General features: G+C 47.5%; 3 protein-coding genes across 4 annotated transcripts; 2 read left to right on the forward strand and 1 right to left on the reverse strand.

The window, feature by feature from the left end:
- The first annotated feature begins 1,866 nt into the window (after positions 1-1,866).
- Positions 1,867-7,389, forward strand: LOC125527702 (protein CLAVATA3 INSENSITIVE RECEPTOR KINASE 1). Of its 2 annotated transcripts, none has more exons than XM_048692224.2 (11): positions 1,867-2,339; positions 2,600-2,732; positions 2,818-2,889; positions 3,001-3,144; positions 3,234-3,305; positions 3,396-3,455; positions 3,587-3,684; positions 3,797-3,946; positions 4,587-4,928; positions 5,711-6,102; positions 6,734-7,389. In XM_048692224.2, exons 1-11 carry the CDS (start codon positions 2,225-2,227, stop codon positions 7,055-7,057), a joined length of 1,902 nt encoding a protein of 633 aa, XP_048548181.2. In that variant the 5' UTR covers positions 1,867-2,224; the 3' UTR covers positions 7,058-7,389. The 2 variants fall into 2 exon arrangements, with proteins under 2 accessions (XP_048548181.2, XP_048548180.2); XM_048692223.2 differs by having other exon boundaries at positions 1,869-2,339; positions 4,581-4,928.
- A 2,686-nt stretch (positions 7,390-10,075) lies between these two features.
- On the forward strand, positions 10,076-11,162 carry LOC147978504 (uncharacterized). Its single transcript, XM_087516616.1, has one exon. The coding sequence runs from the start codon at positions 10,681-10,683 to the stop codon at positions 10,978-10,980; it is 300 nt and encodes a 99-aa protein (XP_087372742.1). The 5' UTR covers positions 10,076-10,680; the 3' UTR covers positions 10,981-11,162.
- Positions 11,163-11,847: 685 nt separating this feature from the next.
- LOC147978505 (putative cytochrome c oxidase subunit 5C-4) lies at positions 11,848-12,541 on the reverse strand. The gene has a single exon (XM_087516617.1). The coding sequence runs from the start codon at positions 12,349-12,351 to the stop codon at positions 12,106-12,108; it is 246 nt and encodes an 81-aa protein (XP_087372743.1). The 5' UTR covers positions 12,352-12,541; the 3' UTR covers positions 11,848-12,105.
- Positions 12,542-19,642: the final 7,101 nt, after the last annotated feature.

Raw genomic sequence — 19,642 nt, forward strand, 5'->3', positions numbered from 1 at the left:
TCACACGAGGATTTTTTTTAGTACAAAGGGGCTGGGGGATGGGGTAGATCAACCTTACAAGCACCGATACATCATAGCAGCGGCACCCTGGAGGCACTTGGAGGACTATACCCTTGTCGTTGTCCACCTCCGGCTTGACCACATTTACCACCATCTCTTCCTCATCGTCACCGTCTAGAACACGGGCATTCCACGGTTGTCTGGCGTCGGCACCCTGACCACCAGCTCCACCAGTTCATGGTCATCCTCTTAGCGCCACCGCGACGGCCGGTTGGGTGTGAGGAGGTCTGGCAAGCCTGTACTTTTCGCATCTGGCTCGCTGATCACTGGACTCAACCTATCCATCCCCCACCGCAGTATGTCCACTGACATAGCGCCTTTCACTGGGTCATGTAGCATCGTCTTCAACTCCTCCTTCGCCGCCTTCAACACCATGTTGTCTGCCTCTTTATGCATTGCCTCAATGTCGGTGAACTGAGAGCACACCTCCATGATCTTGGCGAATTTGGTGCGGTCACCGAGTGAGCAGCCAAGGAAGAAAGGGGTTGGGGATGAGGTTCATGGCGATGGAAAGGTGGTGAGACATAACTGTGGACGAGGATAGAAGACACAGACGAGGAACTTTGGCTATTCTCATGAAGAGGCCGGGGAAGGTCATCCTTGCACCAAAGCTGGAGGGCTTGCTGACTCCACTGGACTTCACCAAGCATTTCCCTGCCATCCCTCAGGAGTTTTAAGCTCAAGAGCAACACTGGCGGCACCTCACGAGTAGTGATGTAATTTTAAAATCTTGGCAATTAAAAAAGGACACACCGTGAAGAGTCCAATAAACAAGACCTGGAGCTGGACGGACGAGTGTGTGAGGGATAAAGATTCTTGACACTGATAACGGGCTGGCTCGCTAGCTACTCGAGTAGGGTAGAGTGCGGAGAGAGAGAGGGACAAGAGAAATAAAAGGCTCGGTCGCATGTGAGTCGAGTCCGCGGTTCCTTGTTGTTCCCCTCGGGCTCCTTTCTTTTATCCTCCCCCGTCATTCCGTTTTATAATCCAGTTCATCATCAGTACAAGAACAACTCACCGCCGCGCAGAGGCCCGTGCCTGACTGCTTCGTACACCGGTTTGTGACAAACATGCGCTGCTCCGTTTTGTTACTAGAGTTGGCCAATGCGACAAGAGCAACGATTCCAATCTACGTAGGAGTACTCCGGCGGGGCATTGTTTTTTGCTCAACTCTGTACTGGAGCCAGTGGTAGTAGCACAATTTGGTGTGTGCTGGTAATTTGTTTGCATGCGTCGTTGTGACTTGTGAGTACTAGTAGTAGATTCGATGTTAATTTCGTAGACAGACGCAACTCAATAAAAATAAAAATAAAAATGCAGAGAGACAGAGGGAGAGGATTGTGACCGGGGTCATCATCTCGGCTGCATTATTGGGCCATCTGCCGTCTCCGGTACGCAAAGCCACTCCACTTTCCTTGGAATTTTTTTCATTAGTTTAGCTTTCTCGGACAGAATTATTGTATGAATGCAGGGTATAGTTGTTGGTATAAAGAAGGACTGGACGAGCAAATCCGGAGGAACAAAAATGCGTGCTGCTGTTTTCGTTGCTGCTGGGTGCTGACAGTACGGTACTGTATGATGCTGTCTGTCTATGTACACCAACAATTATACTACTCTCCAGCTGGTGGAGAGGGGAGAATACACATGCACACACCGAAGTGGAAATGGGTGGGAGCAGGGGCCGAAAGCCTGGGGCCGGCCGTGGGTCGCACGCCGGTGGCATGCGCGTCCGTCCGTGTCGGGCGCGTACACGCTCCGCACAGCCACAGTCCGTCCTGGGTCCTTTTGGCGGTTTGCAGCGGCAGCGGCATGGATCGGTCGATAGGGTGCGGTGTGGCAGGTGCCTGTTGCCTGTTGGCGTCTGCGTCTGCGTCTGCGTCTGCCCCCACTCCACTCCACCAGCCCAGCACCAACCTCCCTACCCCTGCTCTCCTCTCCCCCCTCCATTCGCTTCCCTTGCTGCGCGGTAGTACTAGTAGATTAGATAGGCGGGCGGGCGGGATTGATTTTGATTGATCGCCTTCCTTCTCCTTCCGGCGGCCGAGCGGGCTCCCTTCTGCTCTGCTGCCGCGGCGCGGAGGCGGGGGAATTCCGGTGTGGTTCGGTCTTCGTCTCCGTCGCCGCCGTCGTCTTGTCCGGGGCGAATCTGCGGGCTGCGGAGGGGATGGAGACGTGGGCGCGGTGGCGGTGGTGGGTGGTGGCCGCCGCCGGCGTGCTCTGCGCGCTCCTGCCGCCGCCGGCCGCCGCCACGCTCTCTCCCACCGGCATCAACTACGAAGGTAACCCTCTTATCGATCTTGCTTCTTCCCCCGAGTTTCTCTCAAGTGAAAAAAGTGTTTTCCGGCGCAACAAGATTCAGCCAAATTGGCAAAGGATTTCCGGTTTCCCTTCTTGGCAACCCCCAATTTGGAGAAGCGCACCAATGCCGGCGCTTCCGTTGCTTCCTCGCCATAACTGATGTTTGCTGCCATGTCTCAAAAAAAAAGTTGTTTGCTGCTGAGATTTGGTTAAGCTGAGCCTGAATCTTGTTGGGTCGCAGTGGTGGCGCTCATGGCCATCAAGACGGAGCTGCAGGACCACTACAACGTGCTCGACAACTGGGACATCAACTCCGTCGACCCCTGCAGCTGGAGGATGGTCACCTGCTCCTCCGACGGCTACGTCTCCGCGCTGTACGCCCCGCTCTTTGCCCCTCCTCCGGTCTATCTCCGGTGAGCGTCACCAGACTAAACTTCTCACGTTTATCTGTGCTCGCAGTGGTCTGCCCAGCCAACGCCTGTCCGGAAAACTGTCGCCCGGCATCGGGAACCTCACCAGGCTGCAATCTGTGTAAGCGGCTCATTGCTAGTAAAATTTATTACTGTTTCTTTGAAAATGTATTGCTCTAGGTTCCAGAAAAATGAAAGATTGCAAGTGTTCGTGTTTACTGTTTCTGGACAGGCTATTGCAGAACAACGCGATTTCCGGTACTATTCCCAGCACCATAGGCAGGCTGGGGATGCTCCAGACGCTCGACATGTCAGACAATCATCTCACCGGGAGCATCCCGACTTCACTCGGCGATCTCAAGAACCTCAACTATCTGTGAGATTTCTTGACCCGGTTATTGAATTTCTCTGCCTCTTTCCTCTGTGTACACAGCAATTCACTCCTTGTCCTCTTGTTACTGCCAGGAAATTGAATAACAACAGTTTATCTGGAGTCTTACCTGAATCACTGGCCACCATTAATGGCCTCGCACTTGTGTATGTCCTGTGAATCCCTTAGTTATTCTTGTTTCCCTCTTTCCTCTGTGTACTGCAACAAGCAGCTCTAATAATTGGCCTGTTTCGCAGAGACCTCTCGTTTAACAACCTGAGCGGTCCCGTGCCAAAGATTTCTGCAAGAACTTTCAGGTGAGTCGTTCAGCTTATGCCCGATCACCTGGCTAATTCAATTCCTACCTGAACACCCTCCGTGCATGCTCTACACTATTATTGCTCATGCTCTCATTTCTTCTTTCCTTTATTGTCGCTTGTTTGTACAGCATTGCTGGGAATTCAATGATCTGTGGCGTCAAGTCTGGAGACAATTGCTCGTCCGTGTCGCTGGACCCGCTTTCTTATCCACCAGATGACCTTAAGAGTGAGAATTTTTTTCTTTTTTCTTTTACCTTTGAGAAATATACATCAATAGCATAAAAAATGGTATTGTTTTATCCCCTCTGCTCTGCTCATATTCGTTTCCTTTTCTTCAGTTCAGCCACAACAAGCCATGTCAAGAAGTCACCGAATTGCTATCATCTGTGGAGCAACTGTGGGTTCTGTAGCGTTTGTCGCTATTGTGGTCAGTATGCTTCTTTGGTGGAGGCATAGGCGTAATCAGCAGATATTTTTTGATGTAAATGGTAATGCTCTTTTCGATGTTGGGCTTGTTCATAGTAACACTGTCTGGATTTAAACTTCAAAAAATAGACATCTTTGTTGCGTCAAAGATTGAAGAATCTTGTTTCTTTAGTTTTGAGCTATATGTTTCATATTTTCCTGTTTCGTAGCAAATTAATTTTGACAAAGAGAGATATAAAAATGCTCTTGGTTCATTTGACTTACTTACCTTTGGTCAAAGCTGAATGGTTAACATTGGACTAATCTTCAGTTATTTAATTTCCACACCGTGTTAAATTCAAATAAACACGGGATACCACATAATCCATTTTGTGGATTTCTGTAGCTTCTAGTGATAACATAGGCAATCAATCTGTTACAGTTCATTAGGACAGCCACTACCAATTCAGAATTTTATACTTGGTTGCTTACATGCCTAGGTGCCCCTTGTTACAAAGACCTTTGCTGCAGTTCTGCCCAGTTGCTTTTGATACATTGATTTGCCTTGCAACAAACATGAGATCTCTCATTTTACAAATATACTACTTGATCTGGTAGTTATAACATGCTTACAGTTTGGGTCCATGCTTTCCTGTCTGGCATGTTATGCTGTTTTAGTTCCATACTATGGTACCTGATACTGATACCTCCTCTTAGCTACAGATCAATATGACCCAGAAGTATGCTTGGGCCATCTGAAAAAGTACACCTTCAAGGAGCTTCGAGCATCTACCAACAATTTCAACTCAAAAAACATATTAGGTGAAGGTGGCTATGGAATAGTATACAAGGGTTTCTTACGTGATGGTTCGATTGTTGCTGTTAAAAGATTGAAAGACTACAATGCTGTTGGTGGGGAAGTTCAATTTCAAACTGAAGTTGAAGTCATAAGCTTAGCTGTTCATCGGAATCTCCTACGGCTCATTGGATTCTGCACTACAGAGTGCGAGAGATTACTTGTCTATCCTTATATGCCAAATGGAAGTGTTGCTTCTCAATTGCGTGGTTAGTCTCTTTCCCCATGCACTTAAGAACCTTTTAAGTAATTAGCATTACTTGTGCAGATTCATTAATGGCCTGTTTAATTTCTGCTTTCCTTTGCCATGCATTAGGCTCATTTCAGATTTACAGTCTAGCATGGATCCATGTTGGCGTATTGTTTCAGTCAACTCAGACTGCCACCAAATGCTCAACTTGAAAAGCTGACACTTGTTAGCGTTCAGGACAAGAGATCCTCAACATGTTCACCTATAGCATGTCATATAGTAGTCTTATCTGCTTTTAGTGAAAGTTATACTACAATCTTGAAAGCATTAATTAGGCTCATACACAGTCTACCAGCCATTTGTGGTTTTGAGTTTTGACCCACCTACCTTTCACCACATATCATCCTGGGTAGATTCGTCCTTCTGTCTCGCCATCAAACAAAGCTCGGCTATGGTGATTGCTCCTGTTGGAAGTACACTGCTTGTGCTGATAGAAGTAGTTCCATCAATTAATTCAAATCATACTCATGCTCTCTGACTCCCTCTATTTACTTAACTCTTTATTGACATTTCACAGTGCACCATATTTTGGAATATGAACTGAGCTATCCACAACATGACACGTCTAGATTTACTATTGATGAAATGAATTAATCCCTCCGATTCATATTACTTGTCGCTCACTTAGTACAAAATAAAAAAAGAGCCATCTTATGACAGCTTTCCATTTATACTATTCAGTTTGCAAGCAAACTAACCTTCTCTTCAGTAAACCTAAACTTTCCTGCATTTCTTTTCCAGAGCATATAAATGGCAAGCCAGCTCTAGATTGGTCGAGGAGAAAGATGATAGCACTGGGTACAGCGAGAGGGCTGCTTTATTTGCATGAGCAGTGTGATCCAAAAATAATCCATCGTGATGTAAAAGCCTCCAATGTGCTTCTTGATGAATATTTTGAAGCAATTGTGGGTGATTTCGGACTGGCAAAACTGTTGGATCACCAGGAGACCCATGTTACCACTGCAGTGCGTGGTACCGTGGGACACATAGCTCCAGAGTATTTGTCAACTGGGCAGTCATCGGAGAAGACAGATGTGTTTGGGTTTGGGGTCCTGTTGGTTGAGTTGATCACTGGCCAGAAAGCATTAGATTTCGGAAGACTGGCAAATCAGAAGGGCGGAGTGCTTGATTTGGTAAGCATGTTATATCGTGTCCTTTCGGTGCAATGGTCTCAAGTTCACTTTATTACTTTATCTGAAAAGACCGCTTTCTCCTTTCCATTCGAGTTTCTTCGATTCTCGCCTTTAGTTTGGTCTCTTCAGAGCTTTTCGACAACTATGTATGTTGCTTTTAGCTCCTTTCTCGCCTTTTACATTGAGTACACTTGAGATGCTGAAGCATATTTTCATAGTAGAAAACAGAAGCTGCAAAAATGATGCCATCCCTGTTAGTTTATATGGCATTCATTTCTGTTAATCGTTTATCATAGTGTCAGCATATTAACTACTCCCTCCGTAAACTGATATAAGATCTTTTAGATCACTACTTTAGTTTACAGAGGAAGTAACTATTAACCATCAGTTACCACCTTCTGTTTAGAGTTCAGACTTGAGACCACTTGTCAAAATAAGTATTCAAGGGTGGTCTCTTTTCTTAGTGGTGTATACATTTTGAAGGATGCCAATACAAAGAAATATTTCTTGCCGGACCACCTAGGTCTCTTTCTTTGTGTTCTTTGTAAGGGTGTCGATACGAAGAGATATTTCACGGGCGGAGTTGGCGGAAATCGGCCTTATTTCTGATTCTTGCATGTGGTGGTTCCAGGTAAAGAAGCTCCATCAGGAGAAGCAGCTGAACATGATGGTGGACAAAGACCTGGGCAGCAACTACGACAGGGTGGAGCTGGAGGAGATGGTGCAGGTGGCCCTGCTGTGCACGCAGTACTACCCGTCCCACCGCCCCAGGATGTCGGAGGTGATCCGGATGCTGGAAGGCGACGGGCTCGCGGAGAAATGGGAGGCGTCGCAGAACGTGGACACGCCCAAGTCCGTCTCGTCGGAGCTCCTTCCCCTGAAGTTCACCGATTTCGCGGGGGCGGACGAGTCCTCGGTCGGCCTCGAGGCCATGGAGCTCTCCGGACCAAGGTGACCGGCGATCCATTTGATCGCGTAGATGCTTGCTGTTGCCTGGATGATCGCATTCGACTAGGAGACGGGGCAAAGGAGAGGTGACATTTTTTTTGATGTCGGATAGGGTAAGGGTAGGTGGTGGCATTCATTTGTATATACGGGCATGGTATCGTGTATTTGTGTGAGCTGAGGTCGGCCCTTCGTTGCTGCTCATGTACATGTAGGCTAAGAGGGAAGAGAAGAGATGGGATGAGTTGAGTAAATATAGAAAGGAAAATTTTCCATTAGTCAGATATATCCTATGTCTTTCCTCTTGTTTGTCAGGCCTTGCATATGGTGGTTATCTTACTATGTTTGAAAGCTGTTCATTTTTACGTCTGAAGTTTCGCTGGAATCCCATACGCATTTTGGTTCTAAAAAACTTTGAAGCCATCAGAGACCGAACCCTGACGCGGCATTTCTAAAACTGACGGAATGGTTGAGAGGCAGAGACGGACATTCCTTCTTCCTCCTGTTTTGCCTTGCAATGCACAAGGAAGGTGCTGCACTGTCTGTAAAACTAGGTGATTTCCTCACGCGTTGCTGCCGGATTTTAAAAATTAATTTTGAATAATTTTTGTATGAATGAAATGACCTGAATCAAAAGCTATTATTTCAGAGGTAACTATGTGTGAACGGAGAGTATGCATGTACAATGAATCATTAGAAATGAAACAATTAAATTAGGGAATGTATGTGCTACAAAATCACATTTGATGACGTGAATGGTTGCATGTTGAGAGAATTAGCGTTAGTGGGAATCAACTATTTAAACATTATAGATAGAGTAGGATTTTCTATCATAGCTTGCCACAAAACTAGTTAAAGTTTTCAACGGTGTAGAAGTTCCAAAAATCCTCAAAAAGATCCTGAAACAACACATCTGTAACATAACATGATCCAACGGGTGATTGAAAAAAAAATACAGCTTTATGTGTTCTAGACAAAAAAAAACAAGTAGTTCAATATATGTTTATGTCGACGTGAGCTAAAATGCTTGTTTTCACAATCCCTTCGTTGGATCATCTTATTACATTAGGGAGATGCTCCACTATTTATTTCATATTTTTTTGATAACTTCTAAATCGTTAGAGCATCTCCAACAGGCGCCGAACGCGGCGCACGCAAAAAACAGCTTTAGCGCGCGCCCATCACCTGGTTTGGCGCGGCGCGCAGCGACCGCTCCAGCAGCCGCACTAAAATGCAGCGCGCACACCGCTCCAGCAGCGCGCAAAAAATGCAGCGCACGCTCATTCTACAAACTAGAAATGTAGGCATTGAAAGCATAAAAACTAGATAGATTACATAGATTTTAAACGATACAAAGGTATTTTACATCAAAAACATAAATTACATAATAATAAAAATGACAAACGATAAAAAAGAGATAGATTGCATAAAAAAACTACTCTAAGTCGCTATCATCATCACCATTATCATCCTCGGCGGTGTCGTCCGAGGTATCTAGCCAGATGTCCAGCCACCGATCATCGTCCGGTGTGAAGAACGACTGTCCACCTGCTGCAACGAGATCGGACTGCGCATTCGCCAACGCTTTCTGCCGACGCCTGTCCAACCGCTCCTCGCGGCGCCTTCGCGTGTCCTCCTCGCGGCGCCTTGCCCAGTAGACCTGCTCGTAGGCGACGTCCTCCGGGTGACGCCGGCGCCACTCCGCCATGACCCGCTCGTCCTCCTGGGCGACGAGGAGGCGGCGCTGCCGCTCGGCGTGCTCCGCACGGTCTTGCGCCGTGTTCAGACGAGGCGGCGGGGCGACGTCGAGCGCCTGCTGGAGCGTGTACACATCTTGGAAGTTCATCTGGCCGCGCGGCCGGCCTAGGCGCCACGCCGCCGCGTCGTACGCGCGGGCGGCCTCACGCGCCGCCCCGTAGGTGCCGAGGCCGAGCCGGAGATCGCCGGAGCGTATCTCCGAGTAGTAGCCGCCGTTGGGGCGCAGGCGGACGCCGCGGTAGCCGGACGCTCCTTAGTGGCGCGGCGGCATGGCGACGCGTCGGTGGCGGGGCGCTGGAGCGGTGGAGGCGCGTCGGTGGCGGGGCGCTGGAGCGGTGGAGGCGCGTCGGTGGCGGGGCGCTGGAGCGGTGGAGGCGCGTCGGTGGCGGGGCGCTGGAGCGGCGCGTGGCAGAGAGGGAGAGGAAGAGGAGAAGAGGAGGCGTGGAGAAGGCGCGTAGCGCGCGCCGCACTTTATAGGCGCGCCAGAATCGGTGCGCAAAAAATGGCGCGCGAGCTGGCGCCTTTTCGCGCGTGCGCAAACGGTTCCCCCGCGCGCGGGTTTTCCGCCGCTGGTGGAGCGCGGCAAAACGCCCCGCGCGCGTCGTTTGGCGCGGCCGTCGGAGATGCTTTAAAAACTTAGCAAGACTAAATAAATTCTGGAACCAGGTGTCTGCGATGTTACTGTGCGCACTGTTTCATGTTTAGGCCGTCTCTGTGCGTTTTTGCTAGCACAGTAAAGTTTTGAACTGTTCTGCTAGGTTGCTGATGCCTGATTGCATGCATGGATGGGCAGCACCCCAGGTGTGGTGAGTAAGCAGTACCTCCGGCTGTGGGGGCTTGCATGCAGCCGGAGCCCGGAGCGGCTGTGAGCAAGCAGTACCTCCGGCTGTGACTGTGAGGGTAGCAGGCGGCTAGGCTAGTCGATGGCGGAAAAGCTTCGGACAGTGTGATGGAACTGATCGATGGCGGGTTGCCGATTCAACTGGAGTGTCCCTTAAAGCGGCCTCTGCTGCTCCGGCCCCTCGTCGTCGCTCGCAACCAACCACTGGTCGCGGGTGCGGGTGCGGGCTAGCGCCACTAGCACTCCAGCAGACGATCGATCGTGTCGCATGTATCGCGTCAACTGTGCTCTGACACTGTTCGGGGCCTTTCCTCCTTTGCCGTGCCTTTGCTTGTCGCCGGACTGTCGGTCGCCCGGCTGCACTGATCACCCGGCCTCGCCTGAGCGCGCATGCGTGAGACACACGGCGGATGGCCGGATGCGTCTGTCTTCGTTTCGCCGATCGACCGAGCATCGGAGACGGCGGATTGGTCCTTGAATTCGCCGGTGAAGCGCTGGGTGCAGGCAGAGGCGGCGGCGCCACCGGCCGGCGAAGCGCGCGGCAGCGTGCATCATGGGTGCCGGGCGGACGCGCTGGGCGCTGTGGAGAGCGCGCACTGATTGCGCCTTTTTGTCCGCGCTCCGGTCTCGCGTCAAATCAGGGTCGCTCGCTCGCGCGATCGTCCACGGTTCGGTTCCCCCGTGCCGTCCCCTCACCCCGGTTCGTTGGCCGTCCCGCTCCCGCCCATCCATCATTGCCCATGGATCATTGCGCTGCACGCACCACCCAAGCTAGCCATACTCGTATCATCCCACACGCCACGCCATTGCCTGCCTGCCTGCCTACACGCGCGCACCCCTCCAGCTCCAGGGACGACGACGGTCGCCACTCTACTTCGACACCTCTCCTACCGTCGCCTCCCTTTCTTCCACCCATCCCGTCAAACGCAGCCTCGATCACCACCGTTATCTCCTCCCCTCGCCCCCTGTCTCGTCCATCACTCGTTCCTTCCTAGCTAGCAGCTAGCCACCTTTTCCCAGGTGAACCAGGAGGCATGGGTGGCGGCGTCGTCAGGTGCTGCGTCAAGATCCTCGCGCTGCTCTCGCTCGTCCCGCTCGCGCTCAGGGCCGGCTCCCTCCTCGGCCACGTCGTCGCGCCTCCGCCCTCATCGGCCCGGCCTGCAGCCGCCGCCAGGAGCGCGAGCGTCGTCGTCTCCGGTTCGGCGCACGGCAAGACGCCGGAGGGTGCTGCTCTGGCCGCCGCGAGGCCACGGAGCGGCGCCGGCGGAGGCGTGTTCGGCGACGACAAGAGGATGGCGCCGTCGGGGTCCAACCCGCTGCACAACCGAAGATGAGCCGTCGCCGTTCCTCCTCGCTCGCTCGCTCGCCGATGCATGTATGAATTCGACGATGTTCTCTGCTCTGCTCTGCTATTGCCTCGGTAGTAGCTGCTTCTTCGTATGATTGATTGCACTTGCACGTGATGGTGTATACTACAACACATATAGTACTACAATATATACGTATTACTTCTTCAGGTTGGTTGCATGTCTGTACATTTGTAGCTGCACATGTATTGTTTCTGCTGTGTTATCTATGTGTTCTACGGAGAATCCTTCATTCGCAGCTCTGAAGCTGTCGAAAATCTCCTTCTCATTTCCTACAAGGAGCCAAATTGTTCTCTGGATCTTCAAACAAGAAGTGCTCATTTCTCGCAACTAATCGAGTTCTCCTCTCTACTCTCACAATGGGGACTGCTCTGCCATCGATCCCATGGTCACACTCACACCACACGATAGGGACTTGTTGTGTGCAAGGAACAAATTAACGGCTTTTGTTTTTCTTCATAAAATGAGCACGCCAGCATAAACCTGTATATAATTACCATAACCAATTCCACGATACCACATAGTAGTACATACTAGGAACAAACTAATCGACAGGTAAATCAAAAATCACACTGGGCGTGATCAGAAAAACTATAGTTAGTTGAGTGACACAATAGTTTAGTTAGTTTCAAGTGTTTCCCTTTCTGCTGTTGTCTCTTGCGCTGTGCTGAGAAGAAACGGAATGAAAGCCAATGATATCAAGGGGGAAACATCCGAAGACCCTGACTGACATTCTCCGTGCCTGTCCTACCTTACAATCATGGTGTCCTAGAATCAGCCATCCATCCACTGCCGAAAGTGCGCCGCAAGCAATCCAAATACTCCAACCAAAGGAAAACAGAAACACCCAACAGTAATTGATTCACAAGACAACACTAAATTCTGCAGCCTCTACTGATGAATGACACGCATCAGTTTATTCTCTTCGTTCGGGAACCAGACAAAGGCAGGCAGCAGTGCTGGAGCTGCAGTACATATTCCGCAGTGACACGAGGAAGAAGAGAGCTGAAGCAAACCAAACCGCTATCATGCTACTGATGATCTATGGAAGCACGGACTGAAAATACCTCTCCTAGTAGGTAGGTGAAACTACTACTCCTTGGCTCCGGCCGGCTCGTCGACGACGACGGAGATCCTGCCCTCGTCGAGCAGGGCGTAGAACTCGCGGGTGCGCCGCTGGTTGCTCCAGTGGTGCAGCTTCCACAGGTACCCCGCGAAGAGCCCCAGGCTCATCCCGTACACGATCTCCCTCACCACGCTCGGCGGCCGCCGACCCTTCATTCTCGCCCCCGCCGCCGACGCAGCGTGCGTCGCCACCCTGTGCGCCCTCGTAGACATGGCAGATTTACCTCCTCCTCTTCTGCTCCTGTACTGCGTAGTCGCTTTGATACAGAGCAGAAAGCACGGTTTCAGAGTAGGATGGCTATGGCCAAGAGGAACCGAGCGAGACAGCGCGCGGCATGCGGCGGAGGCGCCGTGTCGGCAAGAGGTGGCGGGCGCGTGGCGAGCTCGCGCCACGCGTGCGGTGCGCTCCCTCCAAGCGGCGCCGTCACATGCCACCTCCTAGTCCGCGCATAGGGCGCTGGATGCGGAGCACACGCCCAGATAACAACGGTTCAAGCTTCAAAATCAGAAATTTCCCTAGCGTTTAAACGGAGTGAGTACTGGGGAGCCCCTAATGCGACGCTCTTTTGCGTCAAAATGACGTTGTTTCGCACGCCGTTGTGTGGTTCGCTAGCGTTTACTTTTCCCGATTCGCTGTTTCTCCACGTATGAATTGGCACACAAAAGCAAGAAAGTAGCTTGAAACCATTGAAAAAAGTGTTGAAAGATTAGTTTCAATAGAGAAATGTTTATGTTCCCTTTTTTCAATTATGCACAACAGGAAACAAAAAGAATGAAGAAAATGTTGAATTTCAATAGAGAACTATTTATGTTCCAGCTTCCAATTATGCACGGCAAGAAACAAACGGAATTTCCTCTAGCTCAAAGAACTCTACTAAAGCTGTCAAACAGAATTTCGTCTGTAGAAAAAAATAGGCTAGAGCAAATGTTGATTTTCTCATAACTACTATTCATGCATAAAAATATTTTCCGTGTTCTTCTGCATTATACAATTTCCTTCTCACTCATGTGTAAACTTGCAGAAACATTTGAATTAGAGTAGGAAGCATATTCTTTCTTAGTTCTGATAAAGCACAAAAATAGCCTTAAATTTCTGAACTTTTTTGAATTTTAGAAAATATTCTTGGATTCAAATATGTTTTTGAAATTCAAATTTTGTTCAAGACATTAAAAAATGTTCTAGGAATCAAATTTTGATCTGAAGATTCAAAAAATGTTCTTGGATTCAAAAGAATATTGGAATTCAAAATTTGTTCAAGATATTCAAATATGTTCTAGGATTCAAATCTCTACTCCTAATGGACGAGTTGGTGAATCGTCTCCGCGGTTTATTTTCGCTGTCTTTTTTTCGTCTCTCCTCCCACCACCCCCTCCCATCCTGGTCCGCGATTTATTTTCGCTGGTTTTTTTCATCTCTCCTCCCACCACCCCTCCCACCCTGGTACATCGGTTTATTTTTCTCTCCACTCATTATTACAACCAGAACTTTCCTAACGTATAACAAATCACGGATCTGACTTCCTTAAATTATGCAAATCAATCAATTCCTTTTATTGGTTCAATTTGTCTTAGGAAACAAATAACAGATTTTCGGGAAACAAATAATAAATTTTAATCTAACTTTCTTAAATTATGCAAATCAATCAATTTCTTTTATTGGTTCAATTTGTCTTAGGAAACAAATAACAGATTTTCAGGAAACAAATAATACATTTTAATCTAACTTCCTTAAATTATGCAAATCAATCGATTCCTTTTATTGGTTCAATTTGTCTTAGGAAACAAATAACAGATTTTCAGAAAACAAATAATACATTTTAATCTAACTTCTTTAAATTATGCAAATCAATCGATTCCTTTTATTGGTTCAATTTGTCTTAGGAAACAAATAACAGATTTTCAGGAAACAAATAATACACTTTAATCTAACTTCCTTAAATTATGCAAATCAATCGATTCCTTTTATTGGTTCAATTTGTCTTAGAAAACAAATAACAGATTTTCAGGAAACAAATAATACATTTTAATCTAACTTTCCTAACTTATCTAAATCAATCGATTTCTCTTATTAGTGAAATTTGTTTTAGGAAACAAATAGCAGACACGTCACAACTTTTCTCCCAATAAATAGTTTCTTAACATTTGCAAACTTTCCTAATCAGACACGTCACAAAATGGGCAGGTACTGATATCACGTTACCAAACAATAAAACCCCATTTGCATAGAAATCAGTTCAAAAATTCTAACTTTCCTAAATTTTTACCTTTCCTTGATAACAACCAATATTTCCTATGTTTTCCACCTATTGAAGGAAATCACCCCTCCATCGATATTAGCATTTTTTTGAACTGAGATCTCCGGGTTATGATTTTTTTTGCGATTCTTTCCAATTGTGACCTCTCCTTCCACTCCGGTTCCTTCTCGCATAAACACATCCACCACAGCCAGGTGACACTGCCCCAGACCTCCTGCCTCTCTACACCTTCTCCGCCACCTCCTTCTTGTACTCCATTAACAATCCCTCCGCCACATTTGTCCACGGCGGTGTCGAGGGCATGGCGCAGTAGCGTACCAACGGTAAAGCAGCGCATAGCAACAGGAAGCAACACGCAGCAGGCGAGGCGAGCGGTCGACGGTGGAGGGCAGAGATGCGGTCGGCGTGCCTGAGGGGCGGCCGACAGAAGATGGCCATGACTGGAGGCAGCGCGAGGCAGGGGCGCGACAGCGGGGCAAGCGAAGGGATAAGCGGCAGCAGATGGGGCGAGCGCAGCCAGCGAGAGTGTAGCGCGCGGCCAGGGTGTGTGTCGCGCGGGGCACAGTGGTGCGGTGGCTGCGGCGGGCGCGACCGACGTGGTGTAGCACGGGCGTGGGCATGGAGAGGGAGTGGCCCCGCGGGCGCGAAAGAAGAGCGGTAGGCTCGGGCATGGGCGTGCATAGAAGCGGGCATGTGCCACGGGGTCAATCCGAGGAGCTCGGTGGCTACCCTGCAATGGCCATGGCGGACGGCGGTTCTCGGCCACGGCAAAATACCTAACGAGAGCAAACAAGAGAGGAAACAGGGGAAAGGAAAGAGGAGATCATGGCGGTGTCAATGGCGCCCTAGGGGAAGACATGGGAGCTCGGGGCGGTGCGGACCGAACGGCAATGTCGCGGTGGCCCAAGGTTGAGGAAGACGGCAACGACGTCGATGCGGGGGTGCTAGACTTGATCTCGTTGGCGCAGATGAAGTAGCGAAGGCGTTCAGAACTCCTCGACAAGCTCCTAGCCCGCAGGGAGGGCAGTGGCCATGTGGACGGGGTCGGTCATGATGGCCGTGGCGTCTAACTTCGTCCAGATCGACGGGATCGAGTGAGCGAGGAGGAGAAGTGGATTTGGGAGGGGGCGTCGAGGAGGAGTGAGGCCATGGGGCAGGGAAGGAAGGGTGTCAACCTTATCCATTCCCCTTCGATGCCAGCGAGGTGGTCGGGCGGGAGCCCGACTCTGTAGCTACGCGGCTCGGGGAACAGGAGAAGACAACCGCGCGGGGACTGGACCGCTGAGCCGGTTCGGTGGCAAGGCCCGGGGGGCAGGGCGAATCCCCTTTTACATCGTTCTTTTGGTTTTTCAATGTATGCTAATCTGTTTCTCCTTTTTAACACTGTTTTGTATTTATACTTATCAATTAAATGATCTCTGCTCCTAATGTCTCAGTTGGTAGTCTCCGTTCCGGGTTTATTTTCGTTCCACCTCCCGAGTGAGGGAGAGGGGGAGAGAGAGTGAGGAAGAGGGAGGGAGAGGGTGTGTGTGTGAGAGAGAATTTGATGGTAAAAAAGGTCGTCAATGTCACTTAATATGTATGAGAATATTAAATGTAATATTAACATAATTGATATTGAACTTTTAAAATTAATGTGGCCCCATTGCAACGCACGGGCGTTCTTCTAGTTTTGATCTAAAGATTCAAAAAATGTTTTTGGAATTTAAAATTTGTTCAAGACACTCAAAAACTATTCTAGGAATAAAAAAATTGAACTAAATATTCAAAAACGTTCTTCGATTCAAAATTTGATCTTTTATTAAAAAGGTTTTCCGAATTCAAAATCTATTCTTGGAACTAAAATCATGTTCGAAGATTCAAAAAATATCCAAGGCTTTCAAAGAATGTTTAAGAATTAAAAAAGTTTTTAAGATTAAAAAAAGGTTCTTGAAACTGTTCTTGGGATTTAAGAAAATTCAAGACATTCAAAGAATGTTCTAGGATTCAATTTTTTTTCTAAGATTCAAAAAATGTTCTAAGGCTAAAAAAGGTCTTGGAATTAAAATAATGTTCTAAGATTTGATAAATGTTCAAGACATTTAAAAATGTTCTTGAAATTTTAATATTATCTCATACTGTTAAACAAAGGTTATATGATCGAAATTTGTACATGGTATAATATTTAAAAAAATGTTATGATCTATGTCCAGTCCAAACACATTTTATTCTAGCCTATGTTCTTTGCATTTAAATATTATTCGAGGATGGAGGCTTGTCGTATGTTACTCACGAGTTTCCTAAGATTATGTCCGGTCCAAACATATTTTGGGTCCGAAGCAAATTTACGACGTGTTTGGTTCACCTCAGGTAACGTATTTAGCTTTGTAATTGGATTACATTGTATTAGGTGGTGTATTGAGTGACCGCATGATTTGTTTGGTTCAACAAACGGATATTTTCTCAATACAATGTAGCACCATGGTTCTCATGTTAAAGAAAAAAGATTCAAGGGACGGATCTGGCAGGAGAGAGAGAGATCCGGCGCTGCTTCTAGTGAAAAGGGAGGGAGAGGCTTGGCGTTCCCACTCCGCCGGCGATGGGGAGGACTCATGGTGGAGACGAGACGAGGCGGTGAAGGGGAGGGCTCATGGTGGAGACGAGGCGAGGCGGTGGCAAGTGGAGAAAAGAAAAGTGGGTCGAGCGTTTTCCGTAACCACTCAATACATCGCGTTTTGGACTTTACGAAGCGTTGTATCTGATTACAGGGTGTTGGAAACCGGCACCGACAAACCAGACGCTAGTAAGGTTTTCGCTAAACACTGTAATTGAAAGATGGTAGAAAAGTTATGAACCAAACGCGTTGTTAAATAATTATTTTTGTACTGAACTTTTATACATTTTTAAAATATATGCCATACTACACTTTAATGAGTATATTTCTTGTTAGTTGTTAAACATAGTTAACCACACGACAATGTTGCCAAATTTTGTTTACATTGTTTGTTGTTATACATTCATAATATATATCATCGAAAGTTTTGGCTTCAACTGAATTTAAATATGTGTAACAAAATATTTTTAAATTATTATTTACAAGTGCATAAATTATACTATGTACGCATATATACTTGTGTGTGATATTTTAGTGCCATTAAATACCATGGTAGAGATCTGTGCAATGCAACCTATCTCATAATATAATGGTAGAGATATTTTGAAAGTAGTCGAGTTCCAAGAGATGGAGTCTTCTTCATTGGGCAAAAGAGTGATGTTTTACAGTTGACACTACATGTAGAACAACTGTCGTAACTGACTCCATTAGTCATATGGTGAAAACCTTTCATCCACGGGTGCCACGGCGCGCACCCGTCAGGAGGGATGAGCATCATCAGCTGGAACTGCCGGGGCCTCGGGCAGCCCCGGACAGTTCAGGAGCTTGTGTGCCTTGTGCACACACACACAAGCCCAAGATCGTCTTTCTTTTTGAAACTAAGCAATGCAAGCAAAAGGTAAAGGGAATAAAATGGAGGATAGGCCTCAAACACTGCTTGACCCATGATGGTAAGGGCAAGGGTGCGGGCATTGCTTTGTATTGGGACGATTCAATAAAAATAAAGGTTTTGTCGTATGGGTTGAGGTACTTTGATGTGTTAGTTTGTGAACCCAATTTTCCCAAGTGGCGATGTACTTTTGTCTATGGTGAACCAAGAGGTCAGGACATGCATCATATGTGGAAACTCTTGAGTGAAATTGCCCCGTGAGCAAAAGAGCCATGGATGATGGTGGGAGACTTTAATGAAACAATGTGGCAACACGAACACTTCTCGCATGCTAAAAGATCAGAGAGGAACATGGCAAATTTCAGGGACTTGTTGGCTTGGTGTAATCTACATGACTTGGGATAGTTTGGTCCGGACTGGACTTACAACAACAAGCAAGAAGGTGCCAGGAATGTTAAAGCTCGGTTAGACAGGGCTGTGGAAACTACAGATTGGTCTGAGTTATTCCCAGACTGAAGCGTCACTCACATCAGCTCCACACGCTCTGACCACTTTCCAGTGTGGGTACAGTTCAGGAAAAGGGTGAGTAACAACAATGGTAAGAGGCCATTCAGGTATGAATTCATGTGGGAAAGGGAGCCTAACCAACAGGAAGTAGTTAAAGAGTGTTTGGCTGAGAAGGGGGAGGCCGTGAACCTACAGGAGGTAACATCAAAACTTGGTGGTATGCAAGCATCTCTAAAGAAATGGAGTAATAAGAGTTTTGGGTCAGTACTGAGGAAGTCAAAGCAGATAAGGGCAAAGATTAACATGGCATTGATGGGTGCATGTAATAGAGAATCTGAAAGTAAAGTGAAGAAGCTCTCGGCAGAATTGGATGAACTCCTCCTTAGAGAGGATATTATGTGGAAACAAAGATCAAGAATATCTTGGTTGAGAGAGGGAGATAAAAATACAAAATATTTCCACCGAAAGGCAACATGGAGGCAGAAAAAGAACACCATTAATAAGCTAAAAATGATGCTGGTGAATGGGTAGAAAGAGGAGACGAACTGAAACAGATGGCATCCGGTTTTTTCATGAACTCAGTAGAGCCGGAGATTTTACTTAAATTTATTACCGGGAGGGTAACAATGGAAATGAACGACACTTTAGTGCAGGAATCCTCGGACAAAGAAATTGCAGATGCATTGTTTCAAATTGGCCCATGTAAGGCCCCTGGCCCGGACGGTTTCCCGGCACGATTCTTTCAAAAAACTAGAATGTCCTTAAGGAGGATATTGTGAGGGAAGTAAAGGAGTTCTTTGAAACGGGGATCATGCCGGATGGGGTAAACGATACGGTGATCTACTTGATACCCAAGGGGAGGAACACCCAAACATTGAAGGATTACCGACCCATTAGCCTCTGCAATGTAGTTTACAAAGTGGTATCAAAATGTTTGGTCAACCGTTTACGCCCTTTCCTTGAGGATATCATCTCGGAGACACAGAGTGTGTTCATTCCTGGAAGGATGATTACGGATAATGCCATCATAGCCTTCGAGTGCTTCCACAAGATACAACATAGCAAGAATGAAAACAACAATCATTGTGCCTACAAACTAGATTTGGCAAAAGCATATGATAGAGTGGACTAGAAATTCCTTGAAGGGGTTCTATGGAAGCTAGGCTTTGTAGATAGGTGGGTCAGCTGGATCATGAGCTATGTGAAATCAATGAGGTATGCAGTAAAATGGAATGGTGAGATTTTGGATTTCTTTAGACC

This window comes from Triticum urartu, chromosome 3A (genome assembly GCF_056163025.1).
Source record: "Triticum urartu cultivar PI428250 chromosome 3A, HENAU_Tu73, whole genome shotgun sequence".
NCBI classification, from domain to species: Eukaryota; Viridiplantae; Streptophyta; class Magnoliopsida; order Poales; family Poaceae; genus Triticum; species Triticum urartu.

What these genes read in the sequence shown, in the direction of transcription:
- LOC147978505 (XM_087516617.1), bottom strand. Translation starts at nt 12,351, where the DNA reads ATGTCTACGAGGGCGCACAGGGTGGCGACGCACGCTGCGTCGGCGGCG.
- LOC147978504 (XM_087516616.1), top strand. Translation starts at nt 10,681, where the DNA reads ATGGGTGGCGGCGTCGTCAGGTGCTGCGTCAAGATCCTCGCGCTGCTC.
- LOC125527702 (XM_048692223.2), top strand. Translation starts at nt 2,225, where the DNA reads ATGGAGACGTGGGCGCGGTGGCGGTGGTGGGTGGTGGCCGCCGCCGGC. An exon ending in ATTTCTGCAAGAACTTTCAG is followed by an intron (nt 3,456 to 3,586) that starts GTGAGTCGTTCA and finishes TTGTTTGTACAG; the next exon opens with CATTGCTGGGAATTCAATGA. An exon ending in TGTTGCTTCTCAATTGCGTG is followed by an intron (nt 4,929 to 5,710) that starts GTTAGTCTCTTT and finishes TTTCTTTTCCAG; the next exon opens with AGCATATAAATGGCAAGCCA.